An 18432-nucleotide genomic window follows, 5' to 3' on the forward strand; every position below is an offset into this window, starting at 1 on the left:
TGCCTTGACTTATAATGTCTGAACTGAACTATCTCTGTAAGTAGGGTCTTTCATTCGCATACGGTTCAACAATTCTTCTTTGTTCCGCGGTACTATTGTCGACTTCTATTCATGTTGGGCCCCGGTTTCCTTCGCACAGCGAGATGTGGGCGTAGAAAGGATGTCTGCGCTTGTATGTGATGGAGGTTGCTGCGTTACATCTTTGGTGGTGACAAACGTGTTTGTTGTCAGTGGGAGGTTTACGTGTTTGATGGATTGGATGTAAACGAAAATGGTGAGTTGATGCTTAATTGTCATTTAAGTTTGTTGACTTACAACACACATTTAACGTAGAGCTGACTCGGTTTACCTGTAAAGATTGCCAGTTTATAATAAACTCTACCAGATGTTATGAATATGATATGTGTATTTTGAGTTCTATTCTGAATTTTCCTTTACTTTTTCATATTAAGGACCAGAACATCCCAATTGACATTCATACGAACAAACTGTTGGACTGGATGATAAGCAGACGACACGTGAATCGCGACTGGCAGAACCATGTTTTGACTGTAAGAGAAAGAATAAACAACGCTATTCAAGACATGCCTGTTCATGATGGAATTGCGAAACTTCTTTCAGGATCCTGTAAGTGAAACAACTTGCCCCACAATCACAGCATGATTTCATGTATGTTGGTAACTATCATTGCTGGCATGGCATTTTTTCACGACTGTATCGTGCCTTTCCGATATTGTTTAGTATGAATATTCCCAGTCATCAGACGGGGCCCGGTCATTTGTTTGTGATTTATTTGGCCTTTCTAATAACGTCTACATTTCGTGTTGCAGATATTTAACATGTCACGTTCAATGAATTATGGATACAATGTATGTCTGACTGACACTAAATATGTACCTGAATAACACACGATACTTCACTTGTATGTTAATATCAGCCAGTAGTGTGGTACTGATCATGGTACATTTACATCTACATAGATACTCTGCAAGCCACTTTATGGTGCGTAGTGGAGGGGACTACTAGTCATTTCCTTTCCTGTTCCACTCGTAAATAGAGCAAGGGAAATTTAATGACTGTCCTTATGCCTCTGTTACGAGCCCTAATTTATTATGTTCTCGGCCCTTACCCCCAGTGTATGTTGGCGGCAGTAAAATCATTCGGCAGTCAGCTTCAAATGCTGGTTCTCTAAATTTTCTCTTTAGTGTCTCTCGAAAAGAACGGCACCTTCCGTTCATGGATTCACCTTTTTGTTTCCGAAGCATTTCCATAACAGTTACATGTTGTTCAAACCTACCGGTAGCAGCCCGCCTCTGAATTGCTGCAGTGTCTTTGTTCAATCTGACCTAGTACACATCCCAAACACTCAAGCAGTACCCAAGAATTGGTTGCACTGGCTTTCTATAAGTGGTCTCATTTAAGAGTGGTTAAAATTCTCCCAATAAACTGAAGTCGACCATTTGCTTTCCCTATCACAGTTCTCACATGCTCATTCCATTTAGTGTTGCTTTGCAGTGTTGTTCCCACATATTTAAATGACTTGACATGTGTCATGCAGGACACTAGTAATACTATATCTGAATGTTGCAGGCTTGTTCTTCATATTCGTCTGCATTAACTTACATTTTTCCACATTTAGAGCTAGCTGCCATTCACACTAGAAATTTTGTTTAAATCATTTTGTATCTTCCTACATTTACTCAACTTCGACACCTTACCGTGCACCACAATATCATCAGCAAACAACCACAGATGGCTGCCCACCCTGTCTTCCAAATCACTTATGTGTTAAGAGGACACCAGCGGTTCTGTCACACTTCCGTGAGGCACTCCTGAGTATACCCTCGTCTCCGATGAACACTCACTGTTGAGGACAACGTACTCGGTTCTGTGAGTGTTGCCCAGACAGTGCACCCCTTTTTTTTTTTGCCTCTGCTGAAAACAATGCTACGAATGCAAAATGTTATGTATTCATTATTTGAATTCTCCTGAGTGAGGGCGCCAAGTTTCTTTCACTTCTGACAGATAGTGTAGTTGCAGGACAGTTTCAAAATAGCATCTGTATGTGTCGTATGTTACAAGCAATGTGCCATCATTGAATTTCTCACTGCAGAGAAAGAAACTGTGAGGTATATTCACAAACGCTTGTGCAAAGCATCGAGAAGTACAGTTCGTCACTGGGCACAGAGGGTGAAGACATCAGAAGGTGGTTTCGCGGAGCTCCACCATTTGCAGCGGTTGAGGAGACCATCCGTGGCTGTCACACCTGACATGTTGCAGCGAGCTGATGTTGTTATGTCATTAAAGAATGCCATTCATGGGAGACATTTTGAGGACGGTGCGGAGGTGATTCATTTGGTGAAGCAGTGGCTCCGCCACCAGGACAAGGACTGGTACCGACAGGGCATACATGTTCTTGTTTCGCACTGGAGGAAGGCCATAGAACGAGATGGAGATGACATGGAAAAATACGGTGCGTAATTCTCATTACGTTCAGTAAAGAATTATTGAAGAAAAAAAATGTGGTGCATTACTTTCTGGGCAACACTCTTATTACTTCAAAAGTCATCGACTGCTCGCATATCTGTGAACCTGTTCCATGTGCTTGTACCTTCATTAACAGCCCGCAAAGGGCTCTGTGTCAAATGTCTCCCAGAAATGGAGAAATATGTCGTATGCCTGTTACCCTCCAGCCATAGTTCACAGTATATGTGTGAGGAAGGGCAAGCTGAATTTCGCATAAGCAATACTTTCCAAAGCCATGCTGATTCATGGGCATAAGCTTCCCAGTCTCAAGAAAGATTATTAAATTTGAACTGAGAACATGTTCAAGGATTGTGTAGCAAATCAGATTTGGGGTTATTGATCTGTAAGTTTGCAGGTCTGTTCTTTTACCCTTCCTATGTACTGGAGTGACCTGCAATTGTTTTCCAGTACATATTGTAGTACTTTTACTGAGACAGAAGGGGGAAAAGACTGAATATACAAGAGGGGTAAAAGGTAACATTACAAGATACAGAAGAAAAATGGAGTACAAAATGACACCTAAATATGGCAGCAGAAAGCAGTCATGAAAGAGGAGAAACCTTTCACAGTGAGAAACTGTGAACTACAGAGAAGAAGATAGAAAGAAAGAAATGGGCTACTCATCATTGTTGTTTAGTCACATGAGGCATGCTGCTATCAGGACGCATTGGCCAACTTTACAACACATTCAACGTGGCTTTAAAGACTTGATTACGAACATCAGCTCATATAATGAGATCTCTGCAATCCAGGAACAATAATTCAGTCTCAAATAGTGTGCTGTCTGTATCTTTGAAAATGCTTCATGATTATGATTTCATCAAGTATGCTCTAGTGTAATAGTATAATATTATGAACATTTTCCAAAACTCCCTGTTATGGTTTCTGAATGAATAGGTAGATAGCTGTGATAACATTTGTTGCCCTTCACCCATGTCACAACTCTGTTATGTTGTGTGATGTCACTGAGGCATCGTTGAACTTTTCCCTAGAGAGAACCTTTTTTTTTTTTCTTTTATTTTCCCCAGAGCTGGTATTTGTTGTTGGCCTGTCAGTGAGTTATTTAGCATTGGTAGTTGCAGGCTGATTGTGTTTTTGGTTTTGGAACTGCTAGTTCATAATTTGAAATTTATTCATTTGTGGGATTTGATTTTTTGTGTGTGTCATTTGTTCATAGGTATGGATCTGACTGTTAAATTTAATAGTCATGTGGTGTTAGTGGCTGTGATGGGTGAGGATATGGCTGCAACTATAAAATTTTTACATTGTATGGTCTAACTGCGGAGTATGTTAGGTGTCACCAGTGTGGTGAAATGATGAAACTGACAAAAGCTCCTGCTTCTCAAACCAGGGATCTGTATAAGTGTAGATGCCATTGTGATAATGCTTGGAGGTTCATTAGTAGGCCTATCTGGTTTGAGCAATCGAGACTTGCCATACAGGATGTAGTTTTGTACATACCATTGGTGTTATTGTTCTTCTGTTTGGTTTTTTGTGTGTGAGACAAGTGAGAGTGATAGGTGTGTCTTGGATTAGTATTCCTTTTGCCGTGAGGTGTGTACTGAGCTTTTTTATTTTAGGAGATCTTTGAGAGGTCCTAGGTAGGTTGTAAAAATTGATGAATTACAGTTTGGGAAGCTAAGGGTGAGAGGAATGATTGTCCTGTGGGGAACTATTGTTTCTTGGGGTGGGTGTTCTGATAGTTTGTAGGATGGTAGGGATGCATACTGTAGTTAAATTGGTGTAAGTTGATCCCTGTTTACAGTAATACACTGAAGAAAGTGTAATTCACTCACCAAAGGAAGCAGTTTGCAGAAATCATGTTTGGTGACTTCTTGAGTAATGCTCATCAATGTTGGGGTGACTGTGAAGTAGACTTAATAAAGGAGGCAAACGAGATGCTAAGAGAAACAGAATGTTTCATTAAGCTCCTATTGGTTTGTTTATAAGTGTGAGAGTATTACAGAGATGCTCCTAAATACACGATCCAAAAATGCCATTGCGCATCGCGGAGAGGTTTACTGTCCAGATTTTGATAGCATACATTTCTCAAAGAGGCAGTCAATGTATTATGTCTTCCCACATCTATATTTCAAAATGGGCTTTCGTGTGATACTCCGAGAAATTAGATCTTGGTGGAGGGTCTGTAGCAGTCATAGCTTCCTGCATTTTTCGTGAGTTGCTAAGGAAAAGGGGAAATGATAGTGATATGTAAAGCACCCACTGCCACATGTTGTGAGATGATGATGTAGATTGTAGATGTGTTGGAACCTGTAACATTTTCAGGGTGACAATTTTTCTATAAAACTGGGAATTCTGAGAGAATTACATTTTACTCGGAAAAACTGGGGAAATCTCAGAGAATTCTGTATTTTTAATGTAGCATTGTAATTTAATTTCACTGTGCTTTATAAATTTTTAAATACTTAATATTTCTGAGTGTGGTAGTTATATGAGTATTATTTCACATAAACTAGTGATGTTTAAAAACTGGTTTTTAGACTGGTAGTTATTGATTTGTATGTCTTAGCCATGAGGAAAGAAGAGGCGTTGTTGTAATGTCAGACACTCCCCCCCCCCCCCCCCCCCCCGCCTCCTCCCCCCAAACAACCAAACAAATGTTATATCATGAAAATAGTTGTACTTCTTCTTATTGTGTATGTTTGATTTCAGTGACTGGTTTTAAGTCAGGCTTTTTGATCATATAATGGGTCAAGGCAGATGAATTATATCTGTAGGTTCAATATTTCCCTGATTTAGGTTTTTCGTGGTTTCCCTAAATCATCTCGGGTGGATGTTGGAATAAGTCCTTGGCCAGTTCCTTCCCTGTATGAAGTGACTGAATGGCATTATTGGCCGGCAGGTGCCATGTGACACAACTTTGGTGACTTGCAAATTCTTGTGATGAAGATGAGATGAAATGATTAGGACACTACAAAGACCCACTCCTCGAAAAAAGAAAATCTCTGACCCAGTAAAGAATCAAACCTGAAACTTCACTGTATATGTGTACTGTCTATATACATCTTGATGTATGAAACAGTGCTCATAAAACAAAATTCACCAAGGACATGAATACCAGCCATGGCAGTCCTGCTTTGTATAGTCACTGTGTTACTCGGGCACAGTATTCGTACTGTGTGTACATATGGCCCTTCCTTCATATAGCTTTATTTGGGCTTTGGTCTTTGATGTCTTTGGGTTCATATTAATCAGCCTAAAGTTCACATTCAGTGTGAATGACAATTCTGTGAAATCAATTTTACCTTTCCAGATCTTCTGAAACTTTTTTGTTGAGTCCATTTCTATCTTCACAATATCACTTTCATAGATAAATTGCTCACATACCACTTTTCTGAAACCATCATGCCTGTTTTCCTGCAGTTGGCTTTGATTACATATCCCCCATTTCTTTCTAGATTTGATTAACATATAGTGAATTATCTTGAATGTATGATTATTTTAATAATCCTTTCTCTTGTCTGAGTGCCTTCGGCATTTGGAGGCTGATTAGCTTCTAAGTTGATATTTTGGATTGTAGCAAGGCTAGAACTGAAGATGAACTCTTCGTAATTTGAAACCAGTAATATATGAATAGACTTTGCAGTCCCAATTTGCTAAATAAGAATGTTTCTTTATATAATGGTCACACTTATGAAATTAAAATAACTGTTGTAAATATGTAGAGTTTACAGTGTTGATCCTTTCCAGTTGTGAAATATGTGTTTCTGCTCAGACATAAATTACTTCCACTGTAAGAAGATTGTGGAGATACTGAAGGAGACAGAGGCTGACAGCCGCAATTTTTTTGGATCGTACGGCTCGAAGCGCATGAAGGACTGGCAAGAAGTTCTGCGCCTGTACGAGAAGGACAACGTATACCTCGCAGACGCCGCCCAGATGCTGATACGTAATGTCACCTATGAAGTTCCAGGCTTGAAGAAGCAGATTGCCAAATGTGGAGAGTTGCAGGAGGTATGTTTCAAATCACATATTGCTTAAAACTATGCATCTGGGAAAAGTACTGTGAAAATAAATGGGAAAGGTCAGGTTTTAGGGAGAGATATGGTTGCAGGTACACTTCATTTCGAAGCATCCATCACACAGGTTGGGAAATGAGTATACAGATCTGTTTATTATATATGGAAGTTGTTTCAGGCTAAGAGGACTGTTCATAAATTATAATCTGGATGGAATTGGAGCTTTTGGATATTATGTTGCACCAGTCAGCTCTCTGTTGTTCATCAGTGTGCAATGCAAGAACTGAAATGGGTGATGTTATTGCAAGCATGACTGGGAAGTCATGTTTGCCCTTATAAAGACACTGTCCCTGACAGGTGTTACTAGTGTTGTGCTGTGTGTGCACGATGGACGTGGTGATTGTGGTCGGTGACCAGACTGCCCCTGGCAGCCACCTCAGGCAGTTGCAGGTGCGTACCACGCTTGCCATAGTGGCCAAACTTATGTCCACCGTTAGCAGTGAGTCTGATGAGGGCATCCCTGATGCTTGCGGACCCTGTGGGACTGGTAGACAAGACCAGCAGTGAGGCGAGAGCCATTTGGATGTCGGAATCCGTGATGAGGGCCAACTGCACAGGCAGTGATAATGGTAGGCTGAAAGGATATGTTCTTCTGATGGAGGCCTGGCTTCAGTCCCTGCTGATGGCGGTGTCTGCTCATTGCAGTGGGAGTGGGAGATGCTGGCACTGGTCACAGTAAACAAAGCTGCTATCGATGCTGACCAAGCCCTGACTGCCAGTATACATCTGCATAACAAGGCCTGTTCGATCCCTGGAGTGACCAGGACCGACAAAGAATGAGGCTTTGGGCGCACAGCCTGAGGAGGAGACTCTGCACCCAGCCTGGGATGCTACTGGATCTAACGGCGTGTCACAAGCCGATCGTCGTGCGAACCATGAAGACACAGCAATTATGCTGGCTGGCTCAGAACACATTGAGGATACTGTTGAAATGCACTGGCATGACTGGTTTGAATGCCAACAAAACTGGCATGTCTGGGGGATGCTTGCCCAGCAGCAAGAGGTTGAGCTGTGTCTGCAGCTGGTGGCCATGCAGGAGCTTAATGGGTATCATTCTGTAAGAGCTTTAAAAAATGAGTGTGTCTCCTCAACTGGGAAATGTTGTAGGGACTTGCGCTGTATCTTAAACATTCGGACAGGATTTTCTGCCTCACTTTTCAACTGCGTGCTGTGATGTGGTATATCTATTGTGAGTACAAAAGTTCTTGAAAGATTGTGCCACAAACTGAGAACTATAGTCTGAAACCAGGGTACAAGGCAAGCCTTCTATGGAGCATAACTTTGACAGGGCCTTGACAGTTGCATCTGCTGTTGCAGACGTACAGTGAATGATATAAGGAAAGAGAGAAAAAGCATCAGTTACGAAAAGAAGGACAAGTGAAATCAATGTGGATTCTTTCCCAAGCTTTTGTGTAGGAGGCAGCCATGGCAAACCGACATTGTGCATTGCTGCCTGCCCACCCCTACACTTCCAGCAGGCTGCAACAAGGCATTCCACCACTCTGTTGGTGCCCAGCCAAAACATTGGGCCAACAGTTATGTGCGAAACAGCCCCATTGACCCTGGTGTAATACGTGGAGGATACCCTACTACAGAGCCACTGGAAGCACAATGTGGGAATTAAGCCCTTCCATTGGCAGGAGAATAATGCTGTCCAAGAGAGAGAGGCGATGGCACGATGCATAAAAATTCCAAAGCATGTCTGATGCCCGTTATTATTGGCTTTAATTTTTTAGGGGTGATTTTTACTCTTTTATATTTTTAATTAAGCTCATTATTATATTTTTTGGATTTATTTGGGTCTGCGGAACTTTACCACGCCAGACCGTCTGACAACCCATGTTTTATCAGGTGTACGACCTGCCAAAGCACCAGATCTGCCACTACAACTGAGGCAATAAGGTAACAGGTCATGGGGAAGCCATCCGCCTTGTGTCTTGCTTCCATATCCAGTTGAAAACAAAGCAGTTCCTCTTGGGTGAATCGTGAGTCAGGAACCACGGGGTACTAGCACAGAGCATCCACATTCAGATGTTGCGAACCAATGGATCATTTTACTGGGACAAGAATGCAGCTCAATGCTGAAGATGATGAGGGGCTTTGTCTGGTAAAGACCATGAGTGGCTATACAGGGAAACTGAGGGCTTATGGCTGGTAATTAAAGTAAATTTTGCACTGCCCAAGAATACATGATTTTTTTAAGGCATAGACAATAACAAGAACTGCTTTTTCCACCTAAGAATAATGTTGCTGAGCTGAGTTGATTGTTTTTGACACAAAGGCAAAAGGCTGTTCAGAACCGTCTGAACTGTGATGGGCCAAGACTGCTCCCACCCCGTACTTGGATGTGTCCATTGCCAGGACCAGAACATGTTTAACAGCTGAGGGCCCAGAGGCTTGTGCATACCCTTACGAAGACACAATCCACACTGTGTGTCGCCGGTGTATTGCTGTGCGTGTGTGGCAGAGCTGGTGATTGTGCTACCCCTGGCAGCCACCTCCTGCAGTTTCGGGCATGCTGTTTGAATGTGCTGTATTGGTCCGACTTATGTCTGCTGTGATCGGTGGGTGTAGTAATCGGTGGGTTACTACAGTTCTGTCACTTGCTGCTCACCACAAAGCTACATCGTTAATTGTGTCAAGCGTATGGGAGTGGGTTACGACTGATGATTTTGTTAGGGAGTGGTGCAGAAGATTAAAGGCTGGCCACATGACTGTATATGACGAAAGTGGTTGGGGAAGACATTCAGATGTGACTGGTGAACCTGTGCAACATGTTAACAAAATTGTGCATGCGAGATGTCTGTTCATAATTTTCTAACTTAATAAAGATATGCCTTTGATAACAAGGACAATACTGTTTATCATCATGAATGAGAGATAAGGATACTGTAAGTTTTGTGTGTAGTGGTCAACAAAATATGTCTAACATTCAGAAAATGGAAAGAATGTGTTCGATCGTAAAATTTTTTCAGCACTACCAGAAGAGGGGGAGAATTTCTGAACAGAATCATGACTGGATGAAGACATATGTGCAGAATGTGAACTCTGAAACTAAGCGACAGTCCAAATGGTGGATACACAGCCATTCTCCCGTTAAGCCCAAAAAATGTAAGGAGATGTTGTCAAATTGCAAAATAATAGTTCTAGTTTCTTGGAGTTTCAAAGGAATTTTGACAACAGATTTTACAAGAGTAAACTCCAAAGATCAAGCCAAAACAATGGTGTAAGATGATTACTCAAGCAATCATTGTCCTTCACAATAATGGACGAGCCTATGCTGCTAATCAGATTAAGGAAAAATTCAAGACTGTCTGAGAGATTTTTCAGCATCTTCCCTATACTTCATTCTTAGCACCGAGCCACTTTCATCTCTTCCACAAGATGAAGGCCTGGCTGGCAGCTCAACACTTCGTGACTGACAGTGAGCTTGAGGATGATTTCAACAAGTGGCTGAAGCAGCAGGTGCCTCCATTCATTGATAAAGAAAGGAGCTATTGCCATGGTATGACAAATGTTTGAATATATGAGGGAACTATGTGGAGGAGTAATGTCAACATGTAAGCACAGATTGTTTATAAGAATGGGTTATATGCTCATTTCTCTTCTTCAAAAGCCAGTTGCAGGTTGCAAAACTTGCACTGGAGCCTGTATGCTTTTTCAGAAAAATTGTTGTGGTGTAGCCACATGGAAGTGAATGGCTTCAGGAATGTCTCTCACACCTGAATTCTCTGTTCCCCAGCATCGAATTCACTGTTGTTGTGGAAGAGAGTGGCAAACTCCCCTGTTTGGATGTGATAGTCGAGCGTAATGTGGAAAAGACTGAGAGACACGGTGTGCACTGGAAACCTGCCCAAACTAATATTTCTATCCCCGTAGTTCCACCTGCCACCATCCTCCACAGTGTAAGGCTGTGCTTTGTACAATGGTCTACAGGACTTGTGCAATATTGGACAAAGAAGGCCTGCCAAGGGAGTTTGACCAAATTAAGGATGTAGCCAAGAAGAGCAGATATGGTGGGAGACAAACCTGACATGCTTTCAGGCAGAAGACAGATGCAGAGAATAGAAAAAGAGGAGGAGGATAAGACAGTGGTGTATCTGCTGTACGCTGACACAGTATCGAACAGAACTGGCAGAACCTCGATCATTTTCTTCGTGTGGGGTACCACAGTTGTATATTTGATAAGACATTTTGAAGTTTTCCATCTTGGTTGTTTTTGACAGGTATTCACATTATTAAATCTTGCACAAGGCCAATTTAGACCACAGACAATTTTCAAGTGTAGTAGGTTTCAGTGTATGTGAAATTATCTGATTATAAAACGATGGAATAGCTGATCAGGAGCTGGTGTTGAACAACAGAAGTGAGTGCATTATAGTGTCCTATAACATGGCGTTTGTTATGAAGATGTAAGCTGCCGGTTTTAATTCGATTCTTGCACCTTATTGCTTGCTTTCTGGTTGGTTATTCCTCTGTTTTAGACTCAGACAATTATACTGTATATAGGTGCCTACTGTGATAAAATGGCCTATAAGGCTGAAATTGGCCAATCATGCAAGTGAATACTAGTCAAAAACAGCCAAGGAGAAAACTTCAAAATGTCTTTTAATAAAATGATAGAATATTGGCTTGATGTAACATTAAATGCATTTTCTGACCACCTCTGACAATGTGCACTATTAGGACGATGAAACATGACCTGATACTCCATAAAGTGGGTGTATACTGTATTCTGTGCAAATGTGATAATGCCTACATTTGGCAGACTGTGCAGAAAGTCAAAGAAAGGTGGCAGGAGCACAGGAGATTAGCAAAATCTGTGATTGCAGAACACTGAATAGCTACAGGGACTGAATGAAATATAAACAAACAGGAGTGCTCAGAGAGACTTCATTATTTTGGGGTTGCATTCTAAAGGAGGGTGATCAATTGGGACAGTGATTTCACTTTCAGTAAAGCATGGGACTCAACGCTTAGCTCTCTGAAGTCACAATGTCGGCCTTGGGTGACTTTCGGGCCTGACAGGGGCAGTATAAACACAGATGAGCTGGAGTTTGGGCTCAGAATTCGACCATTGCTGTTCTCCCAACACTCTACGCAACACAGTGTGCAGATGCATAATGATGGAAGGGGAGTGATAAGAATATAAAGGTGGCAGGACGTAGAAAAGATCCTCATTCTACAGGAAACATCATGTATCATAAACAACTGCTCCTAGCTGATGTTTCACAAACAATTGCACCTAGATGGACATCTGAGAGCAACACAAACAGTAACTTGTTGTTAGTTTGTAGTTTATTAAATCTATTATATCTATTATTTGTTTTGTTATTGTGTTTGTGTACTGTAAATCAAGTAATAGTCAAAACATAATTTTAATTTAACAGTGGATCGGTCACAGTAGAAAAGGAATGGTCCAATTTTGCAGGAATGTGACAAGAAGGAAGCGGAATACATTAAGGCGGAGGGATCCTTGCGTTCGGAGCTCGCCGCACAGTGCCGGCAGCTGGGCATTTCCGCTCCCGAGGCGAAGTCCGGGTCGGGTGACGCCAAGACGTGGAAGGCGACGCTCCGCTCCGAGCTGGTGGAGAGGTTGTCGGAGTTGCCACGCGCGAACGCCCAGCTGGCTGCGAAGACCGCAGCACTGAAGGAGGCCGTCACCTTCTACAATGAGTTTGTCAGCTTTGTGGCACCGGGCTGCAGTGAGAGGCTGCAGCTGCTCAAGCACATTATAGGCAAGGCTTCGTCAACATATTTGTACTTCTCTGACATGTGTTGCATTTAAAATAATGACCTTCAACATGGCCAGAATAGCAGCTAGCTAGTTTATGCACCTACCCGAATATAACAATAAATGATATCAGATTGTCTCATTCCACATCATTATGATATATCATGTCCGCCCCTGGTAGCTGAGTCGTCAGCATGATGGAATGTCAATCCTAAGGGCCCGGGTTCGATTCCCGGCTGGGTCGGAGATTTTCTCCTCTCAAGGACTGGCTGTTGTGTTGTCCTAATCATCATCATTTCATCCCCATCAACGTGCAAGTTGCCGAACTGGCATCAAATCGAAAGACGTGCACCAGGCGAAATATCGAACGAAAGTGCTGGCAGGTCGATAGACACACAAACAAACACAAACATACACATGAAATTCAAGCTTTCGCAACAAACTGTTGCCTCATCAGGAAAGAGGGAAGGAGAGGGAAAGACGAAAGGATGTGGGTTTTAAGGGAGAGGGTAAGGAGTCATTCCAATCCCGGGAGCGGAAAGAGTTACCTTAGGGGGAAAGAAGGGGTATACACTCGTGCACACACACACATATCCATCCGCACATACACAGACACAAGCAGACATTTGTAAAGGCAAAGAGTTTGGGCAGAGACGTCAGTCGAGGCGGAAGTACAGAGGCAAAGATGTTGAAAGACAGGTGAACTATGAGCCGCAGGAAATTGAAATTAGCGGAGATTGAGGCCTGGTGGGTAACGAGAAGAGAGGCTATACTGAAGGGCAAGTTCCCATCTCCGGAGTTCTGAAAGGTTGGTGTTAGTGGGAAGTATCCAGATAACCCGGACGGTGTAACACTGTGCCAAGATGTGCTGGCTGTGCACCAAGGCATGTTTAGCCACAGGGTGATCCTCATTACTAACAAACACTGTCTGCCTGTGTCCATTCATGCGAATGGACAGTTTGTTGCTGGTCATTCCCACATAGAAAGCTTCACAGTGTAGGCAGGTCAGTTGGTAAATCATGTGGGTGCTTTCACTCGTGGCTCTGCCTTTGATCGTGTACACCTTCCGGGTTACAGGACTGGAGTAGGTGGTGGTTGGAGGGTGCATGGGACAGGTTTTACACCGGGGGCGGTTACAAGGGTAGGAGCCAGAGGGTAGGGAAGGTGGTTTGGGGATTTCATAGGGATGAACTAAGAGGTTATGAAGGTTAGGTGGACGGCGGAAAGACACTCTTGGTGGAGTGGGGAGGATTTCATGAAGGATGGACCTCATTTCAGGGCAGGATTTGAGGAAGTCATATCCCTGCTGGAGAGCCACATTCAGAGTCTGATCCAGTCCCGGAAAGTATCCTGTCACAAGTGGGGCACTTTTGGGGTTCTTCTGTGGGAGGTTCTGGGTTTGAGGAGATGAGGGAGTGGCTCTGGTTATTTGCTTCTGTACCGGGTCGGGAGGGTAGTTGCGGGATGCGAAAGCTGTTTTCAGGTTGTTGGTGTAATGGTTCAGGGATTCCGGGCTGGAGCAGATTCGTTTGCCACGAAGACCTAGGCTGTAGGGAAGGGACCGTTTGATGTGGAATGAGTGGCAGCTGTTATAATGGAGGTACTGTTGCTTGTTGGCGGGTTTGATGTGGACGGACGTGTGAAGCTGGCCATTGGACAGGTGGAGGTCAACGTCAAGGAAAGTGGCATGGGATTTGGAGTAGGACCAGGTGAATCTGACGGAACCAAAGGAGTTGAGGTTGGAGAGGAAATTCTGGAGTTCTTCTTCACTGTGAGTCCAGATCATGAAGATGTCATCAATAAATCTGTACCAAACTTTGGGTTGGCAGGCCTGGGTAACCAAGAAGGCTTCCTCTAAGCGACCCATGAATAGGTTGGCGTACGAGGGGGCCATCCTGGTACCCATGGCTGTTCCCTTTAATTGTTGGTATGTCTGGCCTTCGAAAGTGAAGAAGTTGTGGGTCAGGATGAAGCTGGCTAAGGTAATGAGGAAAGAGGTTTTTGGTAGGGTGGCAGGTGATCGGCGTGAAAGGAAGTGCTCCATCGCAGCGAGGCCCTGGACGTGCGGAATATTTGTGTATAAGGAAGTGGCATCAATGGTTACAAGGATGGTTTCCAGGGGTAACAGACTGGGTAGGGATTCCAGGTGTTCGAGAAAGTGGTTGGTGTCTTTGATGAAGGATGGGAGACTGCATGTAATGGGTTGAAGGTGTTGATCTACGCAGGCAGAGATACGTTCTGTGGGGGCTTGGTAGACAGCTACAATGGGACGGCCGGGATGATTGGGTTTGTGAATTTTAGGAAGAAGGTAGAAGGTAGGGGTGCGGGGTGTCTGTGGGGTCAGGAGGTTGATGGAGTCAGGTGAAAGGTTTTGTAGGGGGCCTAAGGTTCTGAGGATTCCTTGATGCTCCGCCTGGACATCAGGAATGGGATTACCTTGGCAAACTTTGTATGTAGTGTTGTCTAAAAGCTGACGCAGTCCCTCAGCCACATGCTCCCGACGATCAAGTACCACAGTTGTGGAACCCTTGTCCGCCGGAAGAATGACGATGGATCGGTCAGCCTTCAGATCACGGATAGCCTGGGCTTAAGCAGTGGCGATGTTGGGAGTAGGATTAAGGTTTTTTAAGAAGGATTGAGAGGCAAGGCTGGAAGTCAGAAATTCCTGGAAAGTTTGGAGAGGGTGATTTTGAGGAAGAGGAGGTGGGTCCCGCTGTGACAGAGGACGGAACTGTTCCAGGCAGGGTTCAATTTGGATAGTGTCTTGGGGAGTTGGACATTATGACAACTGCCACCCATTCCACATCAAACGGTCCCTTCCCTACAGCCTAGGTCTTCGTGGCAAACGAATCTGCTCCAGTCTGGAATCCCTGAACCATTACACCAACAACCTGAAAACAGCTTTCGCATCCCGCAACTACCCTCCCGACTTGGTACAGAAGCAAATAACCAGAGCCACTTCCTCATCTCCTCAAACCCAGAACCTCCCACAGAAGAACCCCAAAAGTGCCCCACTTGTGACAGGATACTTTCCGGGACTGGATCAGACTCTGAAAGTGGCTCTCCAGCAGGGATACGACTTCCTCAAATCCTGCCCTGAAATGAGATCCATCCTTCATGAAATCCTCCCCACTCCACCAAGAGTGTCTTTCCACCGTCCACCTAACCTTCGTAACCTCTTAGTTCATCCCTATGAAATTCCCAAACCACCTTCCCTACCCTCTGGCTCCTACCCTTGTAACCGCCCCCGGTGTAAAACCTGTCCCATGCACCCTCCCACCACCACCTACTCCAGTCCTGTAACCCGGAAGGTGTACACGATCAGAGGCAGAGTCACGTGTGAAAGCACGCACGTGATTTACCAACTGACCTGCCTACACTGTGAAGCTTTCTGTGTGGGAATGACCAGCAACAAACTGTTCATTCGCATGAATGGACACAGGCAGACAGTGTTTGTTAGTAATGAGGATCACCCTGTGGCTAAACATGCCTTGGTGCATGGCCAGCACATCTTGGCACAGTGTTACACCGTCCGGGTTATCTGGATACTTCCCACTAACACCAACCTGTCAGAACTCTGGAGATGGGAACTTGCCCTTCAGTATATCCTCTCTTCTCATTACCCGCCAGGCCTCAATCTCCGCTAATTTCAATTTGCCGCCGCTCATACCTCACCTGTCTTTCAACATCTTTGCCTCTGTACTTCCGCCTCGACTGATGTCTCTGCCCAAACTCTTTGCCTTTACAAATGTCTGGTTGTGTCTGTGTATGTGCGGATGGATATGTGTGTGTGTGCGAGTGTATACCCCTTTTTTCCCCTTAAGGTAAGTCTTTCCGCTCCCGGGATTGGAATGACTCCTTACCCTCTCCCTTAAAACCCACATCCTTTCGTCTTTCCCTCTCCTTCCCTCTTTCCTGATGAGGCAACAGTTTGTTGCGAAAGCTTGAATTTCATGTGTATGTTTGTGTTTGTTTGTGTGCCTATCGACCTTCCAGCACTTTCGTTCGGTAAGTCACATCATCTGTGAAATAAACACTGCTCATTCATTTGTACACTGAGGTGACAAAAGTCATGGGATAGCGATATGCACATATACAGATGATGTAGTATCACAGACACGAGGTACGAAAGGGCAGTGCAATGGCAGAGCTGGTATTTGTACGCAGGAGATTCATGTGAAATGATTTCTGATGTGACTACGGCCACGTAATGGGAATTAACTGACTGTGAATGTGGCATGGTAATTGGAACTAGATGCGTGGGACATTCCATTTTGGAAATCATTAGGGAATTCAGTATTCCAAGATCTACAGTGTCAGGAGCATGTCGAGAATAGCAAATTTCAGGCTTTACCTCCCATCACGGGCAATGCAATGGCTGACAACCTTCACTCAGTGGAAGTCTTCCGTGCGGGCCTCTCGCAGGGGATCAGTTGTCCCCTGCCGGCTCTGCATCGGCCATGCTTGGGCGACCCACGGTTACCTCCTGTGCCGTGAAGACCTGCCCGAGTCTCGGTGCGGTGCCCGGTTAACAGTAGCCCATATTCTCGTGCACTGTCCTACTTTGACTGCCCAGCGACAAAATCTTGGGTTACCGAACTCGTTGCCGCTAATTTTCTCTGAGAAAACCTCATCAGCTGATTTAGTTTTACGTTTTATTCGTGAGGGTGGGTTTTATCATTTGATCTAAGTATAAGTGCGTATCCTTTGCCCCTCTGTGTCCTCCACTCTAGTGCTTTTAGGGTGGAGGTTTTAATGTGTTGCAGAGTGGCTGGCTCCTCCTTTTTTATTCTCATGGTCAGCCAGCCATGGTAATCTGCTTTGTTGTTTTAATCTCTTCATCCCGTTTCTTGTATTTCTGTGGTTTTCTTGTCCCCTTTTGTCCATTTACATGTTTGTTGCCCTCCATCGTTCTTGTGATTTCTCCTTTCATTCCATTTTGAATTGCCAGTCTCGTTTGTTTTATTCTCATACTTGTGGCATTGTTTTATTTGGAACAAGGGACTGATGACCTTGTAGTTTGGTCCCTTTCCCCACTCTTTTAATCCAATCAACCAACCTTCGTTCAGCAACCGAGAGCAGCGACCTTTGCACAGAGTTGTCAGTGCCAAGAGACAAGCAACACTATGTGAAATAAGTCTATAAATCAATATGGGACGTACAATAAACACATCCACTAGGACAGTGTGGTGAAATTTGGCATTAATGGGATACGGCAACAGACGATCGATGCGAAAGCCTTCGCTGACAGCGTGACATCACTTGCAGTGCCTCTCCTGGGCTTGTGACCATACTGGTTGCACCCTAGGTAACTTTATAATGCTGTCCTGGTCAGATGAGTCCCAATTTCAGGTGGTAAGAGCTGATGGTAGGGTTCGTTTGACTGTGTGCAGACCCCAGGAAGGCATGGACCCAAGGCACTCTACAAGCTGGTGGTGGCTCTGTTTACACAAAACCAATCATTGACAGGAAATTGTTACATTTGGCTACTTGGAGACCGTTTACAGCCATTCATGGACATCATATTCCCAAACAGTGGAATTTTTATGGATACAATGCACCATGTCATCTGGCCACAGTTGTTCGTGATTGGTTTGGAGAACATTCTGGACAATTTGAGCGAATGATTTGGCCACCTAGGTCACCTGACATAAATCCCATAGAACATTTACGGGAAATAATCAAGAGGTCAGTGCACAACATCCTGCACCAGCAACATGTTAGCAATTATGGGTGGCTATAGAGGAAGCATGGGTCAGTATTTCTGCAGGGGACTTCCAACAACTTGTTGAACCATGCCTTGTTGAGTTGCTGCACTGCAACAGGCAAGAGGAGGTCTGGCATGATATTAGGAGGTAGTCCATGACTTTTGTCACCTCATTGTATTACCTCTTTCATACACACATCCACAGATTTGTAATCTCACCAGACAAAGTATTAGTCACCACCATTGGTTTTCCACTGTTGCCCAAGCTTATAAGCACTCTCCACCTTGTGGTTGTTCATGTGCGAGTTTCTCTCTGGGCTCTGTACTAGATGACTCTTCTTGCACTTATATAATCCTTCACTTGGTTCAGTCATATTTTCCTTGGTCTCCCTACTGGTCTACTGCTGATCGTGTCTGTATGTATG

At 44.0% G+C, this 18432-nt stretch overlaps 1 protein-coding gene across 1 annotated transcript in view; it reads left to right on the plus strand.

Moving 5' to 3' along the window:
- LOC124552660 (CDK5 regulatory subunit-associated protein 3) overlaps window positions 1-18432 on the plus strand; it is a 62074-nt gene continuing 43642 nt past the window's right edge. Inside the window, exons 1-4 of the mRNA XM_047126984.1 lie at window positions 1-274; window positions 453-627; window positions 6263-6501; window positions 11998-12304. Coding sequence (XP_046982940.1) covers window positions 272-274; window positions 453-627; window positions 6263-6501; window positions 11998-12304 — 724 coding nt within the window. The 5' untranslated portion in view covers window positions 1-271. The remainder of the gene's footprint in view (window positions 275-452; window positions 628-6262; window positions 6502-11997; window positions 12305-18432) is intronic.

Source organism: Schistocerca americana, chromosome 10 (genome assembly GCF_021461395.2).
Source record: "Schistocerca americana isolate TAMUIC-IGC-003095 chromosome 10, iqSchAmer2.1, whole genome shotgun sequence".
Classification (NCBI taxonomy): Eukaryota; Metazoa; Arthropoda; class Insecta; order Orthoptera; family Acrididae; genus Schistocerca; species Schistocerca americana.